This window comes from Leptodactylus fuscus, chromosome 4 (genome assembly GCF_031893055.1).
Source record: "Leptodactylus fuscus isolate aLepFus1 chromosome 4, aLepFus1.hap2, whole genome shotgun sequence".
Lineage (NCBI taxonomy): Eukaryota > Metazoa > Chordata > Amphibia > Anura > Leptodactylidae > Leptodactylus > Leptodactylus fuscus.
Window position 1 is genome coordinate 69,578,519 of NC_134268.1, and position 18,603 is coordinate 69,597,121.

The 18,603-nt window shown below is 40.3% G+C and overlaps 1 protein-coding gene across 3 annotated transcripts in view; it reads left to right on the forward strand.

Moving 5' to 3' along the window:
- The window catches only part of ROCK1 (Rho associated coiled-coil containing protein kinase 1), an 80,568-nt gene extending 67,107 nt beyond the window's left edge, over positions 1–13,461 (forward strand). The window contains exons 26-33 of one of the 3 annotated variants that reach the window (XM_075270625.1): positions 298–486; positions 1,103–1,268; positions 5,136–5,212; positions 7,254–7,342; positions 7,539–7,617; positions 9,100–9,361; positions 11,168–11,372; positions 11,626–13,461. In XM_075270625.1, the coding sequence (XP_075126726.1) occupies positions 298–486; positions 1,103–1,268; positions 5,136–5,212; positions 7,254–7,342; positions 7,539–7,617; positions 9,100–9,361; positions 11,168–11,372; positions 11,626–11,629 (1,071 nt within the window). In that variant the 3' untranslated portion in view covers positions 11,630–13,461. Of the gene's footprint in view, positions 1–297; positions 487–1,102; positions 1,269–4,714; positions 4,864–5,135; positions 5,213–7,253; positions 7,343–7,538; positions 7,618–9,099; positions 9,362–11,167; positions 11,373–11,625 lie in introns of those variants that run through there. The other 2 variants (XR_012715448.1, XM_075270626.1) reach the window with 2 other exon arrangements.
- Positions 13,462–18,603: the final 5,142 nt, after the last annotated feature.

Below are 18,603 nucleotides of genomic sequence, written 5' to 3' on the forward strand. Positions count from 1 at the left end.
CTGAATGAACTGAAGTCAGTGGTCAGATGAACACCTCACCCTTCTTACTGTTTTAATATGGACAAAGCTGCATGTTTGGTCATGGCTGTTTCTGGTGCTGCCGCTGTGTCCCATTCAAAGCACAGATGGTGGGAAATATATAGTGGTAGCTGCACTTGGAATATTGTGGCCTCTGCTGTTGAATGGTGGGGGTGCCAGCAGTCTGACCCCAACTAATCTGATAGCATTGATTCCTACTCGTGCTTCCTGAATATGACGAATATGTAACAATCATCTATTGCGTGGTTTTTGATCTAGGCTGTGAACAAACTGGCTGAGATTATGAATAGGAAAGACTTCAAACTGGACAGGAGGAAAGCCAGCACACAAGACCTGAGAAAGAAAGAGAAGGAGAACCGAAAGTTACAGCTAGATCTTAACCAGGAGAAGGAGAAATATAACCAGATGGTTACCAAATTTCAGAAAGAGATGGAAGATATGTTAATGGTAAGTACAAAGGAATGTAATTTGAGTGATATCTGCACGTGCCAGCTCTTGGAACCCCCCTCATAACATGGCCCCATGTACATATGTGGTGGCCAGGGGTTAAAGAAAACAGCTGAGTGGGATGTGCTATCCATTTTCTGTAACTCCCTTACAAATGAATGGGGGGGGGGGGGGGGGGCTTATAGAAACTGTATACCATATTGAGCTACACTGTTTCCTTAGATCCCAAGTTTCTTAAAGCACTTGGCTCAAAAATTACTGAAGCAGTGTTGTTCACTGCCCTATGCAGTTTCGTTGTTAGCATTAACTTCCATGGGAGGTATGGAAACTGCGTAACAGACATTCTTTGGCTGTTTCTGAAATGCTGCAAAAACAAGTGAAATATACTGTTAGTTAGGGATAACTACTGTAAAAAAAAAAAAAATCTAGGAGTTCAAGTTAACTTAAAATGTTTCTATAATACTCAGCCTAGTAGCTCAAAGGTGTGCGTGTTTTTTTTTGTTTTTATTTTATTTTATTTTTTTTATTTTTTATTTTTTTGGGGGGGGGTGTAGTTTATTTTCCTATGTGTTCACCTTTTAAAATGTGTGGGTTTTTTATTTATTTATTTTTTAAGCAATTAACGGAAGAAAGCAATACCAGGAATGAACTTCAGATGCAGTTGGCCAGTAAAGAAAGTGACATTGAACAGCTGCGTGCCAGACTGGCAGAGCTGCAGCTACGTATGGACTCTACAAGTGTTGCTAGTCTACAGCCAGATGAAGCAGATGGAACAATAGGTGGTAAGGATAAATTTAAAATCTGTAATTTGCTTCCTTTGACTGTTACCCTTCGTAACTTGCATATTTTGGTAAATAATTATTTTCTCCTATGAAATAACAATCTTAGATAATATTTTATTAGAACTGGTTGTGCTGGTCCGGTTCTTCCTCCTAGAAATGTATGTATAAATTGATAACGTGGCACTTCTATTACGTGTTAAGAGGGTTTGTCCCTGCACAGGCCGGCAGAGTCAGCACTAACTGGAAGTTCTGGAGCAAGTATTTATTTAAAACAAACCAGGTCTTATTCACTAGTTTTAATATAGTCTCCAAATCAGTTGATCCAAAGTGCATTTGAGCTTATTAAACCTGTATGGAAAAGAATTATCCAGTGTTAAGGCAAATTTGGTACACTGGACCCAATGAGAACAGGACTATGGCTATGTTCGCATCACCAGTTGTCTGTCTGGTGTGGATCCATCAGAAAACACTGGATTAAAGTCCTGCTAACTGACCAGAAGAACAGAAATAATTTCTTTACCTCTCTAATATTTTATTTCTCTAAAAGTATATGAACAGTGTTTATTTTAATGACCATTCCCTTTAAAGGGAACTTTTCTTGAAGGATCTGGTCTTATCTGCAGGCAGCAGGTTATAGAGCAGTGAAGACTGATATCAAATTTTGTGGAAAATGATTAACCCCTTTCCACCACAGGCATTTTTTTGAGCTTTCAAATCCCATAACTTTATTTTGCCATTTGGAGCCCTGGGAAATTGGAAAAAATTCAGAATGGCCCTGAATTGGAGAAACATTGCATTTGTGAGAGTTTCTTACGGGTTTTGTTTTTACGGCATTCACTGTGAAGCCAAAATGACAAGTCACCTGTGTACTCTGGGTTGGTATAATTCCGGAGATACCCAACGTAGAAAAACTATAGTTTATTGATACCATTATCCCCCCCCCCAGTTTTGCTTCTAAAGTGAGAGGGGGTGCAAGTGAGGGAAGAGAAAGTGCCCAAAATCTACCAGCATTATTCCACAATTGCCAGCCCCTATTATGCTCTGGGTTTTCTTTAGACTCCATAGTATAATGATTGGAGGCCCAGGGGAGGTATGCAAACTTTAATTTAAAAAAAAAAACAAAAAAAAAAACACTACTCTCCCGGATTCTGGTTTGGGTCTTCGGCTTCTTCTGTTCACAAAGATGTCACGGAAAGGAGAGGTTGTTTTTTGTTTTTTTATATAAACATTAGACCCTTTAGGGGGCTTGTACATGCAATCTTTTCATTGCATATCCCATAGACTACAATACAACTGTATTGCACTCTAGAGGACTTTCACTACTCAGCTGTAAAGCAATGACCGGGCTGGGAGCCTTCATTAGCTTCCAGGTTGTCATAGGATCAGGACGGCTCCCATGATCTTGCGGTGTGGGAGCTGTCCTTCAATGGCAAAGGTTTGGAACCAGTCCGGAGTTTTGTTTTTTAAACTTCGGAGGGGGGTATAGCAAAGTGCAATGCAGGCCTTGGCTCAGAGTCTTCGCTATACATTACAGCGGAGACCCTAGCTTAAGAGTCCAGTGGGCAGTCCTTATCGGGGTGCTGATGCTTAGTGACCATCTCTGCATTTATGCACAGTTGTAGAGGAAGGCTGTCAATTGCTGATGAATACAAATAATAGAACAGAGATTTATTGAAGGAAAAGTTGTATTGAATCTGTTCCCCTAATGCTTTATCAATCTACTCAACTCCTTTCTGCACCTGCTGTCCCACAACTACAAATTGACAGGTTCTCTTTAAAGTTACTGCACATGCAAAAACATCCCAAATCTTAGGTTGAATTCACACGTGGCAAGTTTTCTGCAGATTTTTTTGGGGACAGGGTTGTTCATTTGAACAGAGAGAACCCCATTCAGAATAGAACTGACAGGGCCATATATCTTCTGTCCTGGTCATGAATCTCATCTGCGTCATATATCCCTGTTATCCTACTAGTTTGGCTCCTTAGTCCTGTGCCCTTGATGCTATTTGCAGTTTTAATGTGCTCTGTACAATATAGCTGTATAATGGTCATGTTTATCCAGTCTAATAGTATAAACCAACAGCATTAATTATAGCGTATTGATGTGAATGTTGGCTACATATGTTCCATTGATCTGTCGTGTTACTGTTCCTGATATACCAAAATAATGTATTTCATTTTGCTAGCATTCAGTGCTGTTGGTGGATCATCATTTCGTAGGTGTGTGTGTGTCATTGCAGTGTGTCGCTTGTACTTCGGGAAGAAATGGTTAATCTATTAATGGGGGATCAGCTTGTTGCAGAGCTGGGCATATTGTTAAAGGGAGTCTGTCACCAGAAGAATACTGTTATATCTGCAGACAACAAGTTATAAGGCAAAAAGAGCTGAGCATATTAATGTATAGTTTTGTAGGAAAAGGCTCAGTATAAGCGGTCATTTCTACATTGAAATCTTTGCTGTCTATGCTGAGAAGTCAAGCAGGCGGTCCTATAAGTGACTGCATCCCCTCTGGCTGCATACACAACTGTCAATCAATGATAGGGCCGCCTCCTTGACTTCTCGGGGTACACAAGAGTAGAAATTTCAATGGAAAATTGAGAATTTACTGAATCTCTTTCCACAAAATTATATAAATCTGTCTGCTCAGATCCCCCTGATCTATACTATGCTGCCTACAGACTGAACAGCAATTTCCATGTGACTGGTTCTCTTTTAGGCTGGGGCCCCATGTGGCAAAATATGAATCCCGTCCCCAATTTGTAGAAATACATGCAGCGGATACGCTATGATTTCCAAAAACCATTGTGGTTCTGGAAATCGCAGCATGTCTATTATACCTACAGAAATGCTGACTGTTTCCCTATAAGTATAATGGGAGTAGAGAGTCTGCAGATGAAAACGCTTTTTTGCTACGGGGTGCTACATGGGGTCTTAGCTTCAAAGGGTTTTCCCAGGATTTGGATACTGATGACCTGTCCTTTAGGGTCAGTGCACTCAGAGTTTTCTGGCGCTAATTTTGATCCTGAATTCGCCTCAAAATCAGCCTCCAAACAAAGGCCTCCCAATTGAGAGGGTTTTTTTTTTTTTTGGAAGCGGATTCATGATCAAAATCGGCGCCAAAATATGTATGCACAGACCCCAAGAATGGAAGCTGAGCTGCCATAATCTATCATGGCCACTACATTATACAGAGCGTTGTTCTTCTGACTATGCCCCGCGCCGCAGCTCTTGCTGTCAGTTGATCGGTGGGGGTGCCAGTTGTCAGCCACCATAGATGTGATTAGTGATGGCCTATCCTAAAGATACATTTTTAGTATCTAAATCCTGAACAGGTCTATTCATAAATGAACGGTGCATATGCCTAATTCTGGTACAGAACAGATTAGAAATGGTTTGAATCTATTCTTCCCACTAAATATAATGTTTGTCTCTTATTCTCCGTTTAGTCGAGTCTACCTGCATTCCTTATTTCTTTCTCTCCTATTCTTGTCTTCTGTGAGTAAATGGGAACACATCTGCCTGTTATTGGTGACCATCTTTTCAGTCAGCTTGTTGCACTTCCAGATATGATTTTTTGTCTTGGCGTTCTTGAAATCCGCCTTCATTCATATTTCTATTTCTATTTAGTTTTTTTGGTTTTAATTTTGCCTTGATTTTGTTAAACACTTTTCATGGTCCACTTGCATTTGATACTGCAAGTTCTTTTTCTGTTTTGTGGGCATGAAGTGTTGACAACTGAGTCTTCATTCTTTGCTTCTTTTCCTGCCATGCATTTTCATGCTGCATGTTTCTGTGCCTTGCAACGTGCTGTGACCGGTGGCTTATCAATAAAGATAAACTTAATTCAATGTCTTTCTCCTTTTATAGAATCCGAATCAAGAATTGAGGGTTGGCTTTCCATCCCGAACCGTGGGAATATTAAAAGGCATGGCTGGAAGAAACAGGTAACATCAGATAAAGCTTAATAACAGTCAGGTTTCCTAGCCAGATGCCTACCTGCGGGTATGAGTGTGAAAAAATCTACCACCGATCTTATCGATGTAAAACTTCATCTGGATGGGTTGACTTCTGCTGGAGGAGTTAAAGGGGTATTCTCATGTACATGATCATATCTATATTTGTAGAGAATAAGTTAGACAGTTTTGCAAGTATAAATGGTTAAAAATTCTGCATAGTTTTAAAGATTTTCTCTATCTTAGTGATGACATTTGTTGTCTTGATCGGTTGCCAATGGATAGGACCACCAATATAGAAACTTTCTATAGTCTGAGACTTGTCAGGAACCCAGCTATCATTTTCTTTATTGTAGCTGTGTTATCAGACATGTAATGGAAATGGAACGTCACACTTGTAGATGTGCCAGTAATAGTAGTTTGAGTAGAGTTAAACGTTTTTCGATATTTCATATATCTTCTTCAGACTCTTCAAATCAAAATCAAAATCCTAGCTAGGGTTTCCTGGGTTTAGATACTGGATGTGATAAACTCTCCGCATGGGGGAGCCTGCAGGGTCCGCTTAAAGAAACAAGCAATAAGTTCTATGGGTAGCGTGGTCGCGCCAAAATGAAAGCCATACGGCTGTTAGGAGAGACGTGCACACACAGGGCTTTATTTTTATGTTGTTTTTATTTTCGAATGTGTTTTAATTTTATATATATATATATATATATATATCTCTCTCTCTCTATATCTATATATATATATATATATATATATATATATATATATATATATATATATATATATATAAATAAATAAATATATCTGGGAAAATATAAACATAATAGGAGGGAAATTGTCTGGTTTTCTTTTTTTTTCTTTTTTTTTTTTTTTTTTTATTGTGTCACTGAAAAACTATATAAAATAGTTTTTCCTCTCCGTTGCGATAATTTTTATTTTGTACGCTGTCGTTGGGGGTGGGGCTATAACCTTTAATAACGGCGTTTTATTAGCGTGTGTTTTTTTTTTTTGTTTTGGTTTTTTAAATTTAATTTTTTTTTTTTTTTTTTACTGTTCCCAAGCCCCCCCTCCCCAGATTGTGTCCCCATAAGGTGATAAGAGACCTTTGGGGACATCTGATCACTTTTTTTTTTTTTTTTTTTTTTTTTTTTTTTGTATTGGTGGCTGGTACATTTAGCCTCAGTTGCAGGAGGAATATAGCCTCCTGCACGCTGTATATGCAGTATACAGAGCTGATCCGGGTCAGAGGGCGACCGCATCATGGCGGCGCCCATAGCCGTGTATACAGTGCTTATTGAGCACTGTATACACAGCGATCGAGATGGCAGGGAAGGGAATAAACCTCCAATCTCCGTGCAGCTACTGTGTTCTGATTGGATGTACTGGTACATCCTGACAGAACAAGGCAACCACTTCCCGGACGTTTATAGTCTATGGGCGGTCTGGAAGTGGTTAAGATTTTTGTATACTGACCATTGACTGCACTGTTGGGCTGATACACTGCCTGAACAGAAACCGCAGAGTTGAGCCCTGACCCCCTACCCCAACAGCAGGAAATCCATCCGGGACAGGATTTACATATAGAAGAGCAGTGACTTCCTTTTATTTTCTCCCCACATTACCAACGATTGAGGCAAAGAAAGTTCCTCCAGGATGTCAGGAGGGATCAGTACCCTGGCACTTACTTTAGTTTTTATATTTTGAGCTATTTCTGGAGAACTGTTTAAGGCCCTCCTTAGCATTTATCCAGCAGTGAGCTGTGGCACCAGCAGGTTAAGATAAGCTGACTATTTTGGTGGACACCTCCTATTCACTGTAGGACATGGGCCAATACTAGTTAATGAATGTCATGCTTGGTATGATCTCCAATATTGCTGGTTCTTTTTCAGTTTTTCATCTCTCTGATGTACCAATCACCTTGTCAGATATTGCAAAATGTATTAATAGCTTCACTAACATGTGTTGTAGAAATTGTTTCCTACCCTTTAAGCATATGTAACTCTGAAAATATTCCTCTTCCATACAGTATGTTGTGGTTAGCAGTAAGAAGATATTATTCTACAATGATGAGCAGAATAAGGAACTGTCCACCCCCTCCATGGTACTAGATATAGAGTAAGTGTTAAGAACTCTCTTCTTTACCTTGCAATTCTTTAATAATTAAGAGTTTACCTACATTTCAGTACATCTCATATAAAGTCACAATAACTAAACAAGATAGCTGGCCTGTTCTTCCATGGTCACTACTATATATAAATGTTTGTCAGAGAATATGGAGAATTTTCTTTAACACTTTGTTCTGTCCATTTAGTAAGCTTTTTCATGTACGGCCTGTTACACAAGGAGATGTCTATCGAGCAAATACGGATGAGATCCCGAAGATATTTCAGGTAAATGTCTGTTTATTGCACTCTCAAAAGGAGTGAATCCTCACAGAATGCCATGTTGTTTAATGGGGTTGTCTGTTTCTAACCAATATGAAGTGACGTTGTTGTTTGTATAATGAAAAAAGCTATACAGTTTTCCAATATTCCCTCTGTATCAGTAATCAGACATGTGCCTGGTAATGAGCTGTGCCCCTGTACGCTGTTTCTACAGCTCCTTTCACCATACACAGCCTGCTGTTCTGTCTAGACTAAATAAATAACATATGTCAGCTCACCCACAGATCTTCTGATTTAAAAAGAAAAAAATGTCCATTACCTTATGGAGAAAGGAAGGTGCTCGGAAAATTCGGCCTCTCAGCCCAAGGTGTAAGTACAAGCGTCCATGAATTGAAAAAATCCAGCATCTATTCCTTTATATAAAACGTAACTTTTATTATGAAAAAGTTTTCCGGAGCATGAGCCGCTCCATAAAATCAAATACAAGTATGCATGATGGCAGAGATGAAATGACGTCTGACTGATGCGTTTCGGGGCGTTATTGTAGCCCCTTAATCATAGCCTATGATTAAGGGGCTACAATAACGCCCCGAAACGCGTCAGTCAGACGTCATTTCATCTCTGACATCATGCATACTTGTATTTGATTTTATGGAGCGACTCATGCTCCGGAAAACTTTTTCATAATAAAAGTTACGTTTTATATAAAGGAATAGATGCTGGATTTTTTTCAATTCATGGACGCTTGCTGTTCTGTCTATACGTCAGTGCTTGGAGGGTCCCTTATGTGCTATTGTCTACTGAACTTGTAAAGAAACTAAAATAGAATATATATGAAGAGCTCAATGGAAAAATGGCCGAAGTCCAAAAATCAATATTGTGAGAAAAACGAAATTTAAAGTTTTAGCCTAAAGCAAACTGGCATTATTGTGGAATATATCTATCCAATGTAATCAGCTAATGAACACCGTTAATCCTAATCATAAATTGTATTATTTATTAAAAAAATTGCAGCTTCATGTATAAATATTATTTATTTAATATTATTAATTAATTACTACTATTATTAAACGATGAAGAATAATAATTACCTGCCTCCCTTTTCGGCACTAAATATGTGCAAAAGTCGATTTAGAGCCTTTTAAACAATAAGACAAAGTTTTTACACTAATATAAACAACAGACCGGAAGTCACAATTTCAATGAAAAAATGACCAACGAGAGTGAAGTAAGTTTGTATTGGACTTAGGCCATTATTCCATTGAATGTAAATTCTTCTGCATTGAAATATACGGACTTAGGTCATTAATCCTAGGTACCTTGTAAACCCAATGCATAGAACGAGGTACAAAGAAGCTTTCTAGGTAATAATTTGAAATATGACAAAATGTGGACTTAGCCCATTTTTCCGTTGAGCTCTTTATATATATATATATATAATCTCACACACTGTTAGCTTGTTAACCTTTATGTATTTTTATCCCTCAGATTCTTTATGCCAATGAAGGAGAATGTAGGAAAGATTTGGAACTGGATCCAGTGCAGCAAGTGGAGAAGACCAATTTTCTCAACCACAAGGGGCACGAGTTCATCCCTACCCTCTATCATTTCCCAGCTAATTGTGAAGCTTGCTCCAAGCCATTATGGCATGTTTTCAAGCCACCTCCAGCACTGGAATGCAGAAGGTGCCATGTTAAGTGCCATAAGGACCACTTGGATAAAAAAGAGGAGCTCATAGCCCCTTGTAAAGGTCTGTATTACATGTCTAAGTCTACATCTTTTAGTTGTCACTTCTGTAATGGTCTATTAAGTGTACACTATTCTTTAGTTAGGCTTGTATTATTTTAATCTTTACAGTTACTTTCTTCCTTATTGGTTTTGGACTCCCCTTTCCACCAGTTTACATGCATATTAGTAATGGCTGTTGTAATGTTTTTCTGCAGCCTTTGTGTAAAGGTTGCATTTACCAGTAGATCATTTGGCTGCCATAAGCATGAAGGGGCCAGTTTATTAAAGAAGATCTTTCAGGTCCTCGGACACACGTGGTTTTATATACTGCTAGAAAGCAGACTGTGAATTCAGTGCACTGTCGGCTTTCCCGTTATGTGCCCCAGGGCAAGAGGTATAGGTGCACTTACCGATAGCTCTTCACTGTCTGAAGGGCATTCCTGACAGTCTAGCTGGGCTATGAGAAATGCCCTCCTGACAGTCCAAAGCGCTGTACTGCGTTCCTTACCGCCCAGCCATGACCTTTCAGGTTCTTGGGGACCTGCGGTTTTATATACTGCTAGAAAGCAGACTGCGTTGAATTCAGTGCACTGTCTGCTTTCTAGCGATATACAACCACATGTGCCCAATAACCTGAAAGATGGGCTCAATATGTACTCTGCCAGTCTTAATAATTCTGCATATTTCACTTGGCACAGAAGATGTATGAAGAGGCCCCAACTTCTTTATAATTAGTATAATAGTACCTGCCGGAAACCTTATTAAAGGGGTATTCCCATTTCGCTTGTTCACCAACCTGCAAGCTGTGTGCTCTCTTCACTTCCTGGTTTTCTCGGTACATTGGTGGGTGGGGTTTCACTTGCTCTATCTGAGCAGATACTGCTAATTCATAGCAGTATGTTTGCAGTCAGTAATGAGGGATTGGTTGTAAATGCATTACCACAGTATGAAGCTGATGTAGCAGGGCTGGATTTGAGTCAGTTTGTAATACATACAGAGGTACTGGACTCCCTATCTCAGCCCTTATCCGCCAAATTCAATTAAACCAACCCATAAGGGGAAGAGCAGGAGATAAAACAGCTCAGAAATACAGGAGCACTCGCCTCCCCCCTCCCCTATCTGAGAGCAGGAGCTCCATTACTTGTCTGTGGCAGAGACCTACACAGCTCAGAGCTGCACTCAGTCCCCCTGCTCGCTCCCCCCTGAGAGCAGGGAGCTACTGACTGAGCAGATAAGCTCAGCAAGGGCCCATTGTCATAGAAACTAAGTGTAAACAATGAAGTGAATAAATTAAGATAGCGGCCAAACAAAATAGTTTTGATAAAGCAATGCATTTAAACTAGTAGTATAGATAGGATCCTTGTTATGGGACAACCCCTATAAATAACAAACCAGCCATTAGTCTGTCATCCAACACCAGTGCTCATGTGGGTGCTTTCCATGTTCAGTTTTTCTGTGGCAGTGATCTGCTGTACATTGCTGCCAATCATTGGCTACAGTGGTGATGCTGGCATGTGGCTGCCAGTGATAGGCTGCAGCGTTCCACTGGGTGTTTAACACTCCATTGCTGAAAGAGAAGTAAATAGACTGTCAAAACAATCAGCGCTTGAGTCCTAGATTTGACAGGTAATTAATGGTTGGTTTTTTCTAAAGCATTGCCTGGATGTGCTTTTGTTCTCTAGGACAACCCCCCCTTTAAGCGATATGTTTTAACAAATATGAAGTATTGCAAATAAATCAAACCCCTGTTCCTTTGTGTACTTCTGTTTTTTAACTTCAGGTAGTATCATGCATCTTATTTATTTGCCTCCTCTTCTCAATGTTCTAGTGAGTTATGATGTTACAAGTGCAAGAGATATGCTTTTGTTGGCGTGCACTCAGGATGAACAGAAAAAATGGGTGTCTCATTTACTGAAGAAAATACCCAAAACGCCACCTTCAAATTTTGTCCGCGTCTCCCCAAGGAGTATGTCTACTAGGTCAACAAACCAGTCGTTCCGAAAGCCTACAAAAACTGGTTCAGGAAAAGCCAGGTAAGAGTCTTACAAAAAAATAAAAATCTCACCAACCTTGCAGTTGGCTGTAACACCGATTTCATTCATGGGCACAGTTTCTGAAGCAGTGGGTGTTTTGAAACTCCGAGGCAGCTTGGCTCTTAGTGCTGCACTTTGCCTCATTCCTTCTCCATGTTGGTTAGTGTGGGCTACTAGATACATATACATTTGATACGAGTATCTTCATAAAATCCATATTTATAATTTTTCATGGCTTCCCTTTCTCTTCCAGCTAATCTTAGTTGGTCACTGTGCATTCATGAAGCTGGTCTTCCACATAACAGACTGGTGCAAAGAAGCTGCTACATCCATCGGAAACCGATTCACAGGCTTTCAGGGTGACTCTTTCTACTTCTTCCTATTGCTAAAGCACAGACGGCGTGTACGAGGGTCTCTTCTTATGGGCTTGTCTAAAGATAGACTAGACGGATTATTACTATGTAATGCAAGTTGTTAAACAAAGCTTAGCTATGTTTATTTTCATATATATTTATAATATCTAAATCTATGTAAAGATATTCTTTGGATATCTATGAAAGCCTGTTGATGGAAAGCAGCTTATGCACAGACGGGGATCGGAGCCGCCACGCATGAATATCGGAGGAATATGTCTCAATGAGAACAGAAGTTCCTGTATATTATCTCCATCTTCCTGAAGACTGCAAATTCTTCTTGCAAAAAAGTGACCACTTGAACTCTAGTGCCTTCACTTTTCAGCTGTAGGTAGCCTTACGGCAAAAGCACTTGCAGGGGGACAGAGCCTGTATTTGTGCTTTGTGCATATATTATACAGCCATTCATCAAAGTGAAAGGTCGACATATAATTTTATCTATGCATTTTATTTGTTTTATTCTTTTGTTTTTTTGCCAAGCCATATTGAAATGTGTTTAATACATAGAGGCATTAGAAACTAACAGTACAATCCAAGTTTTGTGTGTGTTTTGAGTACATAATTTTGGTTTTTTTATTGGTTTTTTTGCCTTGCAGTTTTTAAAGATAAAGAACGTTAAGTTAACGGACATATAAAATATGTATGCACTGTGTGGACTTGTAAATTATTTGTTAGAACACTTTATTGGGTATTGCTTTGTTTTTATTTAGTGCCTTATTTCATTTTACTGCCATGTTTTTGTTTTTTTAGTTTATGGGCACAAAACTTGTATCCTCAAAGTAATACCCTTTCCAGTTCACAGGTTTTATCACTGCTTTTAATGGAGAGAGATTGAAATGCCATTTGCAAAAGGGTTTAGATACAAAAGTTGGCTTCAAGTATTTTGAGATGTCCGTTTTACATTCCTAGTAGATGAACCCAGTATTTCTAGGGTTTTATATTGCTGATTAGATCCATATTGGAACAAATCAGTATCTAAGCCAGCGGCCAGCCAGTTAGTTTTCAGGACTGCCTGGTCACTGTTAATCACCTATTCCCATAGGTGTCCTGCAGAAGACTTTAAAGGTCAGGCCTTAAGATGATATACAAGGAGTTGCACCTGGTGCATTGACGTTCCCATTCCTTACAATTAGTCATGGAACGGTTATTGTATGGAAGGATTTTTTATTTTATTTTTTTTTTGCTATTCCATTAGTTTTGCTTTCTGAGAAGACATATCGTGATTTCTGAACAATCACTGAGCTAAACTACCTGCTATGGTTTGTTATAAAATATGCGGAGCATACAAGCTTGAAAGCATTAAACTAGAGTGTTTCACATTTTTATAAACTCTTGATAATATAGGGATTCTAATATATGTTACTGCTTATTAGCAGAGACAAATTACGGTATGGGCAATAATGGGTTTTATTTTATTTTTTTCTTGTTTGTTCTTTTTTTTTTTTTTTTACAAAATACCTCCTCAATAATTTATAATGGCTTTGCAGTTTCATTTCTTAAAACGAAAATCGGGGAAAAAAAAAGCACTGGAACCCTAGTTTGTCTGAAGGCAATTTGCATGTTACAAGTGGTATTGAAATCCGCACTGATGGATATGTTATAATAAACATATCTGTTATTAATATGCTAATGACTGTGTGATCATTTGAAAATAAATAAAAAATTATTTATAGAAATCCAGTTTTCTATTCATTAATGCTTCTGGGATATGTTGCTGCTGTTCTCCCATTCTTCTCATCATCATCTCTTCTGATCTGGGATGTAGTGAGCATCCAGGGGAACTGCTCATGGTTGAAGACTTCCCTCATTGAGTATGACATACAGGTGAGTCAAGGTTCACACCTGCTACCTTTAAAGCTAGGACTCCACACAGATAATAAAGTAAGCTGCAGTAGTCCTGATGCGTATCACATTCACTGTCCACAGGAGAGGACACACACTCCTATTCCAGTGACTGCTGATGAATAGACAGGCTCCAGCCACCATTATAATAAAGCCAACGGCACTTGGGCAGATTATAAGAAGGGTGGAGTGTGTGATTGGCCACGGCAGGAAAGTGGCAAGTAATTGCATATTTGTTCCCGTTTTAATCTGACCTTGTAATTATCTGTATTGGCATTGGCTTCAAGGGGCGCTATCATTCGGGAAAAGTCATTTTTAACTAGGCACATACATGCATAGCCTTTAGAAAGGCTATTTCACACGTTCCTTTTATATGTAAATTGCCTCAGTGGCTGTTGAATGAGTCCGTTTTAATTGGTATGCTAATTAACTTGCAGCCAGCACAGGAAGTTCCCAGCAGCACTCCCTCTCTCCTATTCTTTCCTATCTGTGTGTGCAAACAGGAAGTCCTCATCAGCAGCACAGGCTACACAGGAAAGAATAGGCAGAGGGTGCATGATGAGACTTCCGGGGTGCACCGAGAGGCTAATTAGCATATGAATAAAAGCAGGCTCATTCAAAAACCACTGAGGCAATTTACATACAAAAGGTACATGTGGAATAGCCTTTCTAAGGCCGGGCACTGTTCCCAATAGCGTGTGCGCGTGGGAGGCCGCTCACCTATTGCAGCCGCCCCACTCAGCCAGAATGAATGCCCGCGCGCTCAGGAGGACAGGCAGCAACCAACGGATTGCTGTCTGTCCTCCTGAGCATACCTCCCAACCGTCACAATTTCCACGGGACATTCACGATTTCGGTGATGTGTCCCGGTTGGAGGTATGTCCCAATTTCAACTCAGATCTGCGTCCGGAGGACGCAGATCTGAGTTGAATACATACGCGACTAAAGCAAGGAACGGTCAGAGCTCTGCTCCTTGCTTTGCCGCTGCATTCCAGCTAGTGCCTGTGTAGACGCGATGTGATGATGTCACATCGCGCCTACAACTGTATTAGCGAGACTGCGGAGAGAGCGACGGGGGAGCGAGGAAACAGTGAGTTTAATGTGTGTACACATTGAGGTGGAACATGAAACTGGGCAGATGAAGGGGGGGACGACATGACACTGAGGGCAGAGATGGAGGGACATGAAACTGTGGGCAGAGATGAGAGGACATGAATCTGGGGGCAGAGATGGGGGGGACATGAATCTGGGGACAGAGATGGAGGGGATATGAAACGGGGCAGAGATGGAGGGGGGACATGAAACTGGGGGCAGATGAAAGGTGTAAATGAAACTGGGGAGAGATAGAGGGGGGACATATCATTTACGGGTGACTATAAGAGGATTATACTGTGTGGGAGCACGTGAAAAATGAATGAGAATGGGCAGAGTCAACATAAGTGGGCGGAGCCACATTTTGTCCCCCTTTCTACTTTTCAAAAGTTGGGAGGTATGCCTGAGTGCCGGGTCGACCCGTCACTTTCCTCAGCACCAATCACACTGAGTGTGAAGTAACATACAGCGTGATTGGCTCATCACCACAACCTAATCTGCATGTCATTACTACTGGTGGTACTGTTTGGACATCAGGTTGCCCATCATTGACGGAGCCTTGCCCAGCTCACTAGCTGTTCCGCTCAGCAGCTTCCAGGGCTTAGAGGGAACATTGCCCACGGGATGTAAATGCCACGATTTGCCCGCAGCGGAGATGCTGCGGGAAAAATCACGGCGTTTTACAGTGCAAGCAAAGGGGTTGGGATTCATGCGAATCCCATGCCCACTTTACCGGAAAAAAACGCAGCGCGGACACGCTGTGGCTTACAAAGCCGTTGTGGCTTTGCAAATCGCAGCATGTCAATTATATCTACGGAAACGCCGGCGGCTTTCCCGTAGATATGTTAAGAGAAAGTCTGTAGAGGAAAACTCTGTGAACTTTCTCTTAAAAACGCTGCAGAAAGAACCACAATGCGTTCACGCAGTGGCTCTTTCCGCAGCGCTTTAGTGCTGTGATTACGGTTCGTGGGGCCTTAGCCTAAAGGATGCAAGGATGTGCTTAGTTAAAAATGACTTTTCTCAAGGATAGAGCCCCTTTAAAGGGGTTGTGCGGTATAACTGGAAATCCCTACACTAATGGTGAAATATTCTCTCCACATTCTAAGCTGCAACAAAATGTATAAAAGTAGTGAGTTTCTTCTATTGTCACCCTTGAGCGCTGTGCTAATCACTGTGTTGAAGGTACTAAGAGGGCTGTAATGTATTATCTGCCTGGAGATAACAGGGCCTTCAGCCTTATTCAGGTATGATAAAAGAAGATTTTCATAAAAAAACGTTTTTTAAATGTCATATACAAGTAAAGCTGTCATATACTAAAATTCCATGACTATGTACCATTACCCTCTGGGTGCTTCTTCACTCACAAATTACTACAATAAATAAGGATCACTGAACCAACTTCCGCAAGCACTGCTATGATCCCTCCTCAACATGTATAATATTCGAGATTAATAGTAGTTTGTTTACAGGTTTTGTCAAAAATCAATGACCCTTTTCTATCTGACCTTCATCAGCTGTCATGCTGTAGTAGAATTTTGCTGTGTCTGATCTACCAGTGACAGAATTTCACCTTCAACTTGTAATCTTGACCTTTGTTCCATGTGATATTGAGAAACTCCTCTGGCACGCTAGGGTAAACATGGAGCAGGCAGTCCAATAGGTGTTTGGTTTTTGGGGGGTTTTTTTTGTGCAGGTGGTACAAATTTGATGCATTGAGCTAGACACTTAACATTTACTAACAAAAGTGCAAATTATGCCCAAGAGTGGACCCGACAACACCTGCTTTCTTTTTGCACTTGAGAAAGGGCCATTGTAAGACCCGAAACTCACCAGCACCTGCACAGATCTTCAATTAAGCTTAGGCCATACACCGTGGCTACACTGCACAGGTCCCCAAGGTACGCATGATGTGCAATGAGCCCGAGGTGTACTTGGCCTGCTTCAGTGAAGAACTTTAGTGGCAGCATGAGGACATTTTTATTAAGGGCATGTGTGGCTTTCTAACAGGTACTAGTATCATAGACAGTATTTCAGATGACCCCCAGCACTGAATTCAAGCTCTCAATGAAAATGTCTGGTGTGTATAATATGTGATAAAAAAAAAAAAAATTGTCACAGGAAATCTACAGAGTTTATTGTCTTTTATTGGACAGATTGTCATCACTCACATCAGTGCTTGTAGTGGAATATACTTTTTTTTTTTTTTTCCCCCCAGAACTGCAGAATATACTGGCAATATACAAGCCACAGGAATCATTAACATGTCTTTTAAGAACTTTAATTTTACACGTCTTATCCTGTAATGAAAATTCAGGCAAAATTTAGAGATTCCAAGGAATCTCACCTGGAACACCTCAATATCAAACCACCCAGAGGCTATTCTATGCTATGTCATGCTGAGCCCGCTAGCCTGCCACATCTAATAAAATTGGTGCCTCTGCATTTTTGGGGTGTTGCATTGTAGAAATAGAGGTTAACGATACCTCTTCTAAATGCAACCCTAACTGACCTGGTCTGACATTGATATTCCAGGTGCTGCCACCTACTGGATTCATTGCTTATCAGGCAGCACTTGATTTTACCCACTATTTCAGCATCTTTTGTGCTAGAAGAGGTCCTGCCCACATCTCTGCACTTCGAGAGATGTGGGCAGGAGATTATTAGGGTACCATTACAGTAATAGTGTCAACCTGTAGGTAATAGAATTACTTATGGGGGGGGGGCACTACTAAGGTTGCCTGTAATGGGCTATAAATGTGACTACACCTAAATTACTTTAATTTGTTCAGTTGCAGAATCTCTAAAGGTTCTTTGAAGATAACCTTAAGGCTGGTGTGGCGCTTGGTGAAAATGAGGGTGTTTTTTTTTTTTTTTTACAAATATGCAAATGCGATTCAAGTGCAATGGGGGCAAATCAGGCCCCCTTTCCCCCCAAAGGTTCTATCTGTGAATGGCAGCCTCTTTCTATTCTACAGCTGTGATGATACTTTTTGAATTCCTGCACGTCTGATGTTTCCCAGTTGAATCCCTAGAATACTCTGGCATGCCACATTGCACTTCAACCTCAATAATTCAGCATGATGGTTCAGTGGTTAATACTGCAACCTTGCAGCATTGTAGTCCTGGGTTCAAATCCAGCCAAGGGTGTTCTCCCTGTTTTTGCATAGGTTTCCTCCCACACTCCAAAAACATACTGATAGGGAATGTAGATTGTGAGCCCTATATGGGACAGTGACTGACAATGTCTGTAAAAGTGCTGCGGAATATGATGGCACTATATAAATAAGCTAAATAAATAATAATGTTCCCTACAATACACTGTGACTGCTTTGATATCAAGTTCTCTAGTGACACACTCCCTTTAAACATACTTGTCTACATCTATACAATAAAGCATGGGAGAACAGTGTGCTTTGAAAATTTTTAGACAAGGCCACAAGCCCTTGATGTGATCGGTGCATAAAGTTTCTAAGTCATATATGTCTCAGAAATCATCACCCCCCCCCCCCCCAAAAAAAAAAAAAAAAAAAAACAACTGGCCATTCCAGGTGAGTTGGACAGTATTCCTCTAACACTATGCACGTGAAGATAGTAATAGTAAATATAATAGTAGAGAAGGATGTTATCTGAGCGCTTTTCATTGTACACTTGATTGTGTGCATGAAGTCTTTTTGTATAATGCTACACGCTGCCTTTGCACAAATTGTACAGTGCTGCGGAATATGTTGGCTCTATATACATAAAATATTATTTGTGCAACCAACACCAACTGCTGTTTTGCTCTCCAACGCTTTCATTCTTGTTGGTGAATGGAATTGCATTGCAACCCTGAGGGTAATGCAACTCTTAGTCGCAAATAAAGATAAAAATAGTAACTATATATT